Source organism: Urocitellus parryii, chromosome 10 (assembly GCF_045843805.1).
Source record: "Urocitellus parryii isolate mUroPar1 chromosome 10, mUroPar1.hap1, whole genome shotgun sequence".
NCBI classification, from domain to species: Eukaryota; Metazoa; Chordata; class Mammalia; order Rodentia; family Sciuridae; genus Urocitellus; species Urocitellus parryii.
In genome coordinates this window covers 27,304,540-27,318,239 of record NC_135540.1, presented here as the reverse complement: position 1 = coordinate 27,318,239, position 13,700 = coordinate 27,304,540, and the positions used below count along the sequence as shown (strand labels likewise).

General features: G+C 34.8%; 1 protein-coding gene across 2 annotated transcripts in view; it reads right to left on the bottom strand.

Moving 5' to 3' along the window:
- The window catches only part of Mnd1 (meiotic nuclear divisions 1), a 59,245-nt gene that overhangs the window by 43,357 nt on the left and 2,188 nt on the right, over nucleotides 1-13,700 (bottom strand). For both annotated transcript variants that reach the window (XM_026384746.2, XM_026384747.2), the window contains exons 2-4: nucleotides 12,035-12,100; nucleotides 8,009-8,066; nucleotides 3,955-4,103 (exon numbers count right to left, since the gene is read on the bottom strand). In XM_026384746.2, coding sequence (XP_026240531.1) covers nucleotides 3,955-4,103; nucleotides 8,009-8,066; nucleotides 12,035-12,100 — 273 coding nt within the window. The remainder of the gene's footprint in view (nucleotides 1-3,954; nucleotides 4,104-8,008; nucleotides 8,067-12,034; nucleotides 12,101-13,700) is intronic.

Genomic DNA, 13,700 nt, shown 5'->3' with positions numbered 1-13,700 from the left:
TTTTTTAAAGATATTAAAAAAATAAAACAAAATAAAGGTACTGTGTCCACCTACAACTAAAAAAAAAAAATTAAAATACAAAGGGAATGAAAAACTTTCAGATGTTATGATTATGTTCAATTTTTTTGATTGTGATAGTTTTATATACTTACATGTATGTCAAAGCTTATCAAATTATGTTAAATATGAACAGTTTTTATATGCCAGTTATTCCTCAATAAAGCATTTTTTAAAATAAAACAAATTGAGAAGATGAGACATATACATGTAAAAAATTAAGAATTTAAAAATCTGTGGTAAGTATGCTATGACCCAAATGATCCTTGCTTCCTGGTATTTGTGCCCATATATAATCTCTCAAGTAGGGGCTGAATTTAATGACTTATTTCTAAGGAATACAATGAGGTAAAAACAATGGGATGTCACTTGCAAGATTAAGATACAAAAAAACAGTGATAGAATACTTGCCTAGCACGTGTGAGGCAGCACTGGGTTTGATCCTCAGCACCATATAAAAATAAATAAGTAAAATAACGGTATTGTGTCCATCTACAATTTAAAAAAATACAAAAAAATCTGTTGTTTCTTCTGTCTTGGACTCTCTCATATGCACTGGCTCTAAGGGAAGCCAGCTGCCATGTTGTTAGCTGTCCTATTGAAAAACCAATGTGATAGGCAACTGAGGGGGGGCTCTGGCCAAAAGCTATCTGTAATTGAGACTCTTGAGTCCAAAAGCCTGCAAGAACTAAATGCAGTAACAGCAGGACTTAACTTAGAAGTATATTCTCTCCCAGATGAGAATGCAGTCCTAGCCAACAGTACAGCCTCAAGCAAGACCTTCAGGCAGAGGTACCCAGCTAAATCTTGCCAGGATTTCAGATATGCAGAAAAGGTACAAAATCAATGTTTGTTTCTTGGAGTAACTCTGGGGTATGCAGTTTTTCTTTCTTTCTTTCTTTCTTTTTTTTTTTTTTTTACACAGCAACAGATATCTAAATCATATTTATAAGAAAGTCTACAAAGCAACTATTCATTTAGAATACAGCCACAAATAAGAGAATACTTATCCAAGACTGTATTAAATGAAGGCTTAATTTGCTCAAGTAGTAAGTACAGAGGTAAAGTAGTCCAAGTCTAATACAGTATTTCAAAGTGCCACAGAGAACCCAGATCTTTTCATCTAGGCTATACCATTCCTTGGGAATTGTCTTCAGCCTTATGCTTGTTACTGTGGGTCGTAATATGACCATATAACAGAAAAAAAGGGAAGAAGCTTGGCCTTTATAAGGATAAAGGAAAGTTTCCCAGGAAATTCAAATCTATTCTTCCACTTAAATTTCATTTATCAAAACTTAGCTACAAGGGAATCTAGGAAGATGAACATCTTTTGGACACGGCTTCCTCAACAAGTGCTTTGAGCTGGGAGCTGTGGTGCATGACTATAATCCCTGCTACTATACAAGCTGAGGCAGGAGGATCACCAAGTTCCACCCTACTTGGGCAACTCAGTAAGATCCTGTCTCAAAATAAAAAGGGCTGGGGATATAACTCAGTAGTAGAGTACCCCTGGGTTCAATCCCCAGTACAATCAAAAACAACAACAAAAAGGTGCTTTGTTAGTAAGGAAGAGAATAATGTTTATGAAACAGGGAGCCAGCCCTAAACAATATGCTGGATTTAGAGAAGGACAGAACATGTAAGTTATGGGAACTTGAAAAGATTTAAAAGTAAATTATCCTGTGTTATAGTTTGAATTTTGAACGTCCTCTAAAGCCCTTGTGTTAAAAGCTTGGTCCCCAGGGTGGCTTTATTAGGAGGTGGTAGAACCTTTAAGAGGTGGGGACTAGTGAAAAGAAGTTAGGACACTGAAGGCATGCCCTCAAAGGGAACTGTGGAATCTGTCCTTCTCTTTCTCTTTGCTCTCCTACCTGTGATATAAGAGGTTTTACTCCACTCTCTGCTCTTGCCATGATGTGTTCTTTACTACAGGTCCAAAGCAACGGGCCAATTGCTCATTGACTGGAACCTCCTAAACAATGAGCCAAAACGAACCTTTTCTAAGTTAGTTATCTCAGATATATCATAGAGTAATGGAAGCTGATTAATACTCTGTATAAAGTTTCTAATTCTAAAAATTGCTGACTGATAAATAGGCATGTTATTCCCTAGTAGGACAGAAAAGTGCCACATCACATTTCATCATGTTTAAGAGTTAAGATAGTTGGGTGTGGTGGCTCACAGCTATAATCCCAGCAGCTCAAGAGGCTGAGGCACTCAGCAACTCACTAAGACCCTATCTTTAAATAAAACACAAAATAGGGCTGGGGATGTGGCTCAGTGGTTGAGTGCCCCTGGGTTCAAGCCCAGTATCAAAAAAACAAAAAAACAAAAACAAAACAAAAAAAAAAAACAAGTTAAAATATGAGCCAAGGATCTGAATAAATAATAAATATTTCTCCAAGGAAAACACAGAAATGGCCAAGAGGCACATGAAAAGATATCCAACATCCTTAATTATCAGGGAAATGAAAAACAAAACCACAATGAGATACTACTTCATACCCAATAGGAAGTCAGAATGAAAAAGTCAGGTAATAAATTTTGGAAGGGAGGATACTGATAAACTGGAACCTTCATTCACTGATGGTGGGAATATAAAATGGTACAGCTGCTTTAGAAAACAGTCTGGCAGTTAAACAGAGTTACCATATGATCTAGCAATGCTACTGCTGTGTCATCATTAAGAATAGCCAAAAAGTAGAAACAACCCAGATGTCCACCAATAGACTTGAATGCAAAATGTGGTTATCTCCATATAATGAAGTGCTATTTGGCCATAAAAATGGAGTACTGAGGGCTGGGGATATAGCTTAGTTGGTAGAGTGCTTGCCTTGCATACACAAGGCCCTGGGTTCAATCCCCAGCACCATAAAACAAACAAAAATGGAGTACTGATACATGTTACACCATGAATGAATCTTAGAGAAAGAAGTCAGTTACGAATAACTATACATTATGATTCCATTTATATAAAATGTCCAGAGAAAGGAATTTACACAGACAGAAAGTAGATTAATGGTTGCTTATGGTTGAGAGAGGTAGGCTGAAGCTAAAGGTCCAGGATTTCTTTCTTTTTTTTTTAATATTTATTTTTTAGTTGTAGTTGGACACAATGCCTTTATTTCATTTATTTTTATGTGGTGCTGAGGATCAAACCCAAGGCCTCGCATGTGCTAGGTGAGTGCTCTACCACTGAGCCTAAACTCCAGCCCCAGGATTTCTTTTTGAAGTGATGAACTTTGTAGTGGTGATTGTATATATACCTATGAACATATTAAAAACTATTTGTGTACTAAAATAATATAAAATAATATCATGATGTGGGAAAATGAAAGTTAAAACATTCTAAGGTCATTGCATTGTGTTTTATTTGTTTTTCAGTCCTGGGGATTGAACCGAGGACCTCAGGACCTCATATATGATAGGCAAGTGCTCTACCGCTGACCTTATTGCAATTTTTTGTTTGCTTGCTTACTTTCTGTGGTCCAGAGATTGGACCCAGGGTACTCTACCACTAAGCTACATCACCAGTTTTTTTTATTTTTTGAGACAGAGTCTTACTCAGTTGCTAAGGCCAGTTTCAAACTTGTGATCATTTTGCCTCAGCCTCCTATGTAGCTGGGATTACAGGTGAGCACCACCAGGCCTGGTTACCAGCCCTACGGTTCAGGAGTAAAATAGAGAAGTTGATTATCTTTATACATTAAGCCAAACAGTGGATTCTAAAAATTTAAAGGTACACTTAATGAAGAAGGATTAAGACAAATCTCTGTGTTACAAAGCAAATCTATTATTTATTTTTCACTGCTGAAGACTGAACCCAAGGCCTTGCGTATAATAGGCACAGAGTGAAAACTAGCTTCAAATCCATTATTTTTAATTCTGGCAGCTTACCTGAGATTCCAGAATCTCCAACTTACGTTTTCTTGCATGAAGAGCTTTACTTGGAAAAGCCCAATAGTAATTAGAAGTTCCGATCCTCTCACAGTCAACCATACCATCATCAACTAAGCTTTGAAGGACTTCTTTTACTGACATAGCAGCTAAGAAAGAGATTTTTCAAAAACTATATTAAGAAACACTATTAATAAAATTAAAAATAAATAACTGAAAAATCTGAAAAAATAAAAAAAATCTGAAAACATCTGAAAAATATTAAACATAAAGATAATAGTTAATAAAAATCTCTTAAAAATAACACAAAGATAGAAAAACAGTATATTATATCGATAGGAATATATAAAATATTCATGGCCAACATATGTAAAAAAATCCAACCCCATTCTCTTTTTTATTGGTACTGGGAATTGAATCCAGGGACAGTTAACCACTGAGCCACATCCCCAGCCCTTTTTATTTTGAGATAGGGCTCGCCAAATTGCTTAGAGCGTCACTAAGTTGCTAAGGCTGGCTTTGAATTGGTGATATTTCTGCCTCAGCCTCCTCAGCTGTTGGGATTACAGGCGTGCACCACTGTTCCTGGCTTGACCCCACTCCTACTTGAAGAGATGCAAAATAAAGCACTGATATAAACTTTCTTGACTAACAAATGAAAAATGTCAAAAAATAAAGGATTCAAGGAAACGGATACTCTCAACATGGTGAAGAAATATGGTAGTATGTATTTAAAACTTCAGCTTTATGCATATCTTTTATGGAGAAATTTTGCTTTTATAAATTAGCCACAGAGAATAATGATATATGCTTAAGGAGCTTTATGGAAGCATTGTTTTCAATAGCAAAAATTAAAACCAGTCCAAGAGCTGAATTTTTAAAAATTACTATGCAATCATTTGTTACAAAAGCCTATTTAAGAATATTTAATGATATGAATATATTTTCAAAATGTCTTCATAGAAAAATAAAGGACCGTAAGCACTAATCTGACAGTGATTATCTTTGGATAACAGGTAACACATGATATTTAGTTCCTTATTTTTGCTTATTTCTTCCCCCTTCCAACAATTAACATGTATTACTCTTTGCTAAGAAAACTAAAACAAAGGTATTAGGAAAATTAAGGAATAAAGGATATTTGGGTGCTATAGTTAAGGTTCAGATTAAAGATCAGAAAAAGTTTTAAAAATACCATGTAAAGATACAAAGTCACATATCACAAGTGTCTGAAATCCATTAATAATCCTTACTTTGTTGGTTTTTTTTTTTTAGGTGGTGGGGATTGAACCCAGGGCCTTGCATATTGCAAGGCAAGTACTCTACCTCTGAGCTACATTACTAGCCCTTTTTATTTTTTTGAGACACTCAAGAAGTTGCTTAGGCCATCCTTATACTTGCAAACTTGCTACCCTTCTTCTTAGCCTCCCAAGTAGCAAGGATTACAGGTGTTTGTCACCTCACCAGGCAATAATTCTTACTTTGTTGTACCATGAAATTTATCTATATTTTAGTTTTCATTTTAATTTTTCTTAGATTCCCCACTATAATAAAATTATTTAAAAAATTAAAGATTTGCTAGGTCAGTGGCATAAGTCTATAATACCAACTACTTGTGAGGCTGAGGAAGAAAAATTGCAAGTTAGTGGCCAGTCTCAGTAACTTAGCCAGACTCTGTCTCAAAATAAAATATAAAAAGCGCTGGGGAAGTAGCTCAGTGGTAGAGTACCCCTGGGTTCCATCAGTACTACCAGCACAGAAAGTTGGGGAGATCCTAAAAAACAAACCCCAAAATTAAAGATTTAATAAATAAATAAACTCAATACCAAATGCACAAAACATGCAACCTCAACCCCATTTTTAAAGCAGCACAAACTGAAATGTCCAAGAATTCAAAATATGAAAACTGTTTCAAGAAATGAGAGTTGAGAGTGAGGTTCAGTATATAGTGCTTGCTTAGCAGGTACAGGGCCCTGGGTACAGCGTTGCAAAAATTAAAAAAAATTAGTGGGAACATAAATTGGTATATGCTTCTGTTATGCTTTAGATATTAGGTATTCTTCAAAAGCTCTTGTGTGGGCTGGGGTTGTGGCTCAGTTGTAGTAATGTATGAGGCATTGGATTAGAACCTCAGCACCACATAAAAATAAATAAAACAAATGTATATATAAAAAAGAACTCACACCCATGTGTGAGACAATTCAAGAAAGTTTAGAGGTGAAATGATTGGATTATGAAAGCATTAACCTAATCAGTGCATATTAATCCCTGACAGGGATTAACTGTGTGGTAACTGTAGGCAGGTAGGGTGTGGCTAGAGGACGTGAGTCCTTGGGGATGTGCCTTTGGGTATATATTTTGTTCTGGTTGAACAGAGATCTCTTTCTCTGCTTCTTGGTGCCTGTGCCCACTGCTTTCCTCTACCACACACTTTCACAATGATGTTCTGCTTCATCTCAGGCCTGGAGAAAAGGAGTCAGTCATCTATGAACTAAGACCTTTGATACTATGAGCCCCCAAATAAACTTCTCTTCCTCTAATTGTTCTTATAGGTGTTTTAGACACAGCAGTGGAAAATTTGACTAAATTACCTTCCCTGAAGGCAGTGTGAGATTACATATTAAAAAGGCTAAAAAAGGACACAGATATCTTTTTTCTATTGTATGTACCAAGCAACTCAGTGAGACCCTGTCTCTAAATAAAATACAAAAAAAGGGCTGGGGAATTGGCTCAATGGTCAAATGCCCCTGAGTTTAATCCCCAGTATCAGACAGACAAACAAAAAATGGGGGAAAATAATTCAGTCCAGAGCAGATTGTATGTTAATGACATATTATTTCTAGCAGCAATATTTGGAAACAATTTAAATGTTCAATAAGTGACCATCTAAGCCAAGTTATGGTATTGTGGATGATCACAAAATGAAATTTTAGGAGATGGAGTTGTCAAAAATCATTTTTAAAACAAGTGATGTAAATGTAGATGATAAAATGTTATATAAAAATACATAGCTGAGGGTTTAGCTCAGTGGTAGAGCACTTGCCTAGCAAGCATGAGGCCCGAGGTTCAAATCCCAATACCAACTCCCCCAAAACCCCACAAACACAAAACTGCATACACAGCATGGTTCCCTATCAGAGAGATGGACAAAAATATATACACACACAGAGAAACATCCAAATGTTATCAGTGGTGACCTCAGAATAGGATTATGAAAAAATTTCACCTTCTTCCTTATAGTTTTTATAGTTCCAAATTTGTTAAAATAAACTAACATGTATAGTTTACATAATCAGAAAGGTTTAAAAAGAAACATGTCATGTGTAGTGGACTTAGTAGTTCCCCTACCCCCCCAAATACATTCAAGGTCCTAACCTCCTGGAACTTGTGAATATCAGCTTGTTTGGGAAAAGGGTCTTTGTAGATGTAATTAAAAATTAAGTTTAGGAGATATGACATATGTTTTTATGAAAGAGAGAAGAAAAGAAAAACACAGATGCAAAGGATAAGGCTGTGTGAAGACAGAGCCAGGGATTAGAATCCTGTTAGAAACCATTAGAAGCTAGGAAAAGAAGAAAGAAATGGATTCTCCTTTGGAGCCTCCCAAAGGAACCAGAACTGCCCACCCATTAATTTCAAACTTCTGCCCCCCAGAACTATGAGAAAATAAATTACTGCTGCTTTAAGCCAATATATGTATAGGAATTTGTTAGGGCAGCCCTAGGAAACTAATACATGATGTAAAGACACAAAATCACGTTTAACAAATACTAGAACATAAGAACAATGTTCATTTCTTTTGAAATAAACTACATTAAAAAATAAGGGTGTATATTGTATATGTATATGCATGTGTGAGTATATACATGTATTCCATTTTAATTCTTCTACAGCATATAATCCAAACACAAGAACTGATGGCCAACAGACATTACATAGGAACTTTTACAAACATTCTTCATCTCTAGAAATTTGTTTTTCATAAAAAGAAATATTATTGCAGAAAATATGACTGATATTTTCCAAAATATTCCAGCATATCTTTAATACTTACTAATGCCTTTCTCTTTGGGAGCAATCTTCTCCAAGTCTTTCAATTGAAACACATCTTTCTGTTTAAAAGGAGTAGAAAATATGAAAAACACATTTATTTTCTACTATATGTTTATGTAATTATATTCATAAAATATTGTATTAAAAAGTATGCATGAAAACAAAGAGTGCAATAGAATTAAGCATTTTAGAACTATAAAAAACTTTGTGATTATCTCCTTCAATACCCTCCATATAACTTAAAACAGATAGACTTCAGCCTGAGCATAATTCTTTAGAATAAGTGGAGATTAAAACAAAGAACAACTTCCTGCTGAACCAGAAAAACAAATAAAAAATAGTGCCTTATTTAGCATAAATTACACTCTGCAGATTTAGCAGTTCTAATCAAAACAACAGACAACTGTCAAGATTTGTTTACATTTAAGGTTTCATGAAGCAGTTACACCTAAATATAGAAAATTATACAATTCATAGCCATCTCTCAATCATTCATCTATACACGTTGCATACCCACCATATGCAATGTAAAACATAGAGGGAAAATAAGCATGTAGGATACTTAATCTGATGGTCATAAAAAATGTTGACTACTTTTTTCTACTTGTAATAAGCTTTGGTTTAAGTGGTAAAAAGAACTTGGATAATAAAACAAAACTGTCTCAAAAGACTAAAGTATTCAGTAATTATAACAGAAATACTATTATTATTGTTATGAAAATCTGGGATTCATTTCTTCCAAAATAAACTTGAAAAGGCAACTTTAATTAGATGGAAACAAAACTTTAAAAAAATTAAAAACTTCTGCCCATCCCAATGGACACTGCTAAGAAATTGAAAAAACAAATACCACCTAGAAGAACATATTCAAAAGCACATATTTGGTAAAGGCCTGGTACCCAGGCTATTTATATATGAATTCCTTTAAAGTATATTTTAAAAATTGATGAATGAATAAAGAAGTGGATAGATGAATACATACATGATAAAGTGAGTAAAGTCAGATGTTAATGGTAGAATCTGGGTAGTAGAAATATGTGTATTCACTGTAAAATTCTTTTGTTTTTGTTATATGTTTGAACTTTTTTTATAATAAAATATTTGAAAAAATTTCATCTCACTACACCTAAGATTTAGTGAAAAGAGAATACTAACTCATTAGAGTATAAGATCAATCCATTTTGCACAATTGAGAATTAAAGGTGACAATTTAGAATTGGGAATTAAAGGTGACAATTTAGAATCTTAGGGAACATATAATAAATTATTGGTTATGGGTTTCTAATGCACTAGACAAATCCATTCTATCTCTTTGCAAATACTTCATAGTGCCTGGAAAAAGAATATGAATTCATTGAGAGATCTGCTTATATGTGGTCACCAGAGAGCCCCAGACACACTGGCCAACCTTATGGACTGTTGGGTAAACAAACGGGCTTGCACAAAGAGTCTCACAACCCAAATGGACTGAACAAATAATCTCAAGTAAATCTTAGTTCTTAGTCTCCCTAGCATTAAGCACTGATGATAAAGGAAATGAACATAATAGATCTAGTTAGTTCCCCTTCCCTCCAAAAAAACTACATGTAAGATTCCATGGAAGACATATGGTTTAACACTAGATTAATTAAGTATTTATGACCTAGAGTTTGTAATGTTTTACATAAATTATTTCATTTAATTCTCATACCAACACTGTGAGATTGGTGCATCTGTTCTCTTTAACAGATGAAGAACCTGAGAAACAGAGAAGTCAAGGAACTTTCTTAATGTTATACCAATATTAAGTAAAACAGATTCCAAGTTCAAGTTCGAAATCACAGCTATCCTGTCCCCATGTTCTTCCCAAGTGCAACAGGCAAAGAATTTTTTTATTACATTGGAAGCTTCAAATATGCAACAGATCCATATATATGTGTGTGTGTGTATATATATATCTATATGTGATATGTCTGTCTCATTCTATTTATAGATTTATGTAAAATTCTCTGGGTATAAGTGTGCCAATGGAGAGCTATTCATTTAAGTCTTTGCTGAGATAATTTTAAGAAAAATTCAACAAAAGTTTATTGGAAGACTATTTGTACCTCAACATACAAAATGGTTCATGAAGGGATAAGAAGGTTCTTACCCTTTAATGAACTGTCAGGATTACTGAAGACTGTTTTAAAAAGATTTCTAAACCTTTGCAAATGAACCACTTATGATTAGAGGCACCAAAGTATGTGGTGCTTTGTTGGTTGGTTTTCTAATTTGATTCAAAAGGTGATATATGTTTGCTATAAGTAAATGAAAAAGAGACTTAAAACAAAATCCACCTATCATCTTACCACTGTTAATATCTGTGATCATATTGCAATATTTTCATATACTTTTTTTTAACTTTCTACATCATAAACAGTACTCCTTGACATTAGTCTAAAATGAGGTTACTATTCACATCTAAAGTCATATTCTGTAACTAAAGCTAGTGCGGCCATATTTGATTTTGTTGGAATTTTCACTTGCCAATTCCAACAATGGAACTGGAATAAAGATTCCAGAATCTGAATTCTAGAATCCATGCTTTTCCCTGTGTACCATATTGTTGATTTGATTCAAATTGATGAAGGGTTTGTGTCTAATATTTGTCAACATTTGACATCAATCTGGATCCTGGATATATCATATCCTGTTCATGAGACAATAAATGAAACAGTCTCCATTACTTTTCTCAAGTCTGTTATACTTTTTAATTCTGTTAAAAACTGATGAACTACATAAATGAGCAGCAAATAACTAGGATGAAAGGTGGAAAAGGAACAGGCATGTATGAATTGAAACCAATGAACAGAATTAATTCCTAGTTTTCCCCAAAACCTCACTGATAACTTCTTTAAGCTGCTAATATTCATTAGTATCAGTCTTTAGTATCTTAATGTTATTGAGGGGGAAAGTTAAACATTTCTCAATCAGAAATAGCCAATTTTTATATTTGGGATAATTAACAATACTACAAAGGACAAAATAATTTCACTGACTACTTTCCCCAGCTTTCCACTGTCTGGTAGGAATTAAATCGATTTTTCTTGCTCTAAGACTATAGGAAAAATATTTCATCTCAGCAGAATAATTGTCATAATTTTCATATGCAAACTTTACCAATTTATCTTCTTAATGATATCATCACTATTAATATGATATAGTATTCTGAATTGCAAATGACTTTTAGAAACAGTAAAAGTTACATTCACAGAAGAAATACATGCTTTTTAAATTCCCAGAATATTTTGCTCATTTTATTGAGAATCTACATTATCAAAATGAAAAGGAATTTTATCAATTTAATATTCTGCTTGAACACTTTTCCCCATCTTCTTCATGTCTGTATATGATGAAAATAGCCAGTAGTTGGGGTCAGTAGGTTAAAGTTTCTGCCAAGCCACATGAAGTTAATGTAGATTAAGGTAAAAGGCCTATTTGGACTTGAACCTGGAGGCAAAGAAAGGCCATTGTACAGCAACATGGTGAAGAGAATAAGAACAGGCTCTAGAATCAGGTGGCTGGGTTTGAATTCTGTCTCTGCTACTTAAAAGTTAAAATTTTAAACATATTTCCTGTTAATGGCAAGCATAAACATCTGGAGCAAATTAGGGAGGCCTGTGAACGATCATATATGCATCATATAATACATATGATAGATTGATAAATAAATACAAAGAGGCATTCCTTCTAAAATCAGATGATCTCCTTTGTTTGAATACTGGTATTGTCACTTCTATTTTTGGGATCCAGGATAGGCTTCTTATAGACACTCTGCATCTCAACAGTGGGACATGATTCTTCCATACTCTGTAGTTCATGGGAAGACAAATGTTTGCAAAATTTTATACATCTTTCAAGAAATTGGACCGTATGGATCTTTAACAAAGCAGCAGTGGCTAACAGTGAATTAATTAATGTAAAAATACACAATATACTAACTGTGAAAATAAACTTAATGTGAAAATTACATAAAATACTAAAAATTTTAATGAAAACAACTTACTGTCTCAAAAAATATTTCCATCATGCGGGTTCTCTTTTCTTCTGCACTCAATCCTTTCTTCTTTGACTAAAGCATAAAAGTAAAAAAGTAAACACTAAGTTTTTAAAAACTCAGTGTAAAACATAATCTGATCTTTTTCCTTGATCTACTCTCAAATACTGCAGTCCCCTAGTGTTGGGCTATTGATGCCCTCAGCTCTTCACACCTCTTCTTTGATCTTATCTCTTTCATGGTTTTAACAGGAATACTGAGACCTCAAAACTTTACATCAATCTTATGTACTTACCTGCCTGCCGGAAAGACTTTAAACTCAGGTGGTCCATGATGAATTCTTCCTTTCCCACACCTGCTCCCAAACCTGTTATTCTAGTTTAAGTTAGAGACTACTTTGTTACCCATGCCAGTGGATTAGCAGTTATTCTAGGGGCCATCATTTCTTACCCCATATCCAACCATGGCCAAGTTCTGCTAATTTTGGCACTTAGTATTTCTCTAACCTGTCCTGCCTGCTTCAAACCTAACATCACTACCTCAGTTCCGGCTTTCATTATCTACCTCCAGCCACCTAATTACATTGTCTCACCCTCTAAGGTCACATTCTACATTGTGGAAAAGAAAATCTGACCATGCCTTTCCCTTGCTTAAAATCTTTTAGTGGCTCCTAGCTATCGGAGAGATCCTAGAACCCCTAGTATGATATATAAGGTCTTTATCACCAGACCCCAACCTACCCCTCTCATAGTCACTCCCCACCTAAAGTTTTACTGTAACACCATGGAGAGACAAGCAGTTTGGGTTGTAATACCAAAGTCACTTAAAATTCTCTACTCCAAGCAAGCTCTCGTTTCTGTGCCTTTGAAAAAAAAAATATTGCTTTACCTAAAACACCTTTCCTCTTGCCAAATCAAAAACTCCAAAATGTCTCCTGAAATTCTGTCCAGAATTTCCCTGAGTTCACAGGACAAGCATGTGTTCCCAGGACTCACTTTCATCAAATCATTTACCACATTGAAGAGAAGTGTTTACTTGTCTCTCTCAGCAGACTGAAAAACTTCAAAGCATGAACCACTTTAACTTTCCCAGTGTTTTGTAAACCAGGTTAGAGAGAACAGAGGTAAGGACCAGCACTGAATTTTGACATATCTAAAGCCCCTAACTCTAACATTTAAGGCTGTATAGGCTTCCAAACCTCACAACACTCACAATATTCCCAACATATGATGCAGAGTGAGTTAATAAGGAATTCTGGGATAACTATTATCTTGCTTGCAAAGAGAAACCCTATAAATCTCAAGTAGGCAAGCTCCAGGAAACCATATAAATCTGTTCACTAAACGCAGGGCTGAGGAGCTGGAGTCCAAGATTTTTTATAAGTCTCCCTTCACACTGGCTTTCTGCAGTATCTGAATCAATCAAGCATGAAATTCACACCCAGTTAGAAGGCTCTTCAGCTCACTTCTTGGTTCCTTCCAGTGGGTCTCAAACTGCCAGACATTGGGATCATCTCAGCTTTCAAAATACTGATGCCTAGGGCTGTGGATGTAGCACTTGCCTAGCCAAATGCCAAGCCCTGGGTTTAATCTCTAGTACCACAAAAAAAAAAAAAAAAAAAAAAAAAAAAAAAAACTGATGCACAGGCACATCCTGTATGAACTGAATCACTCTT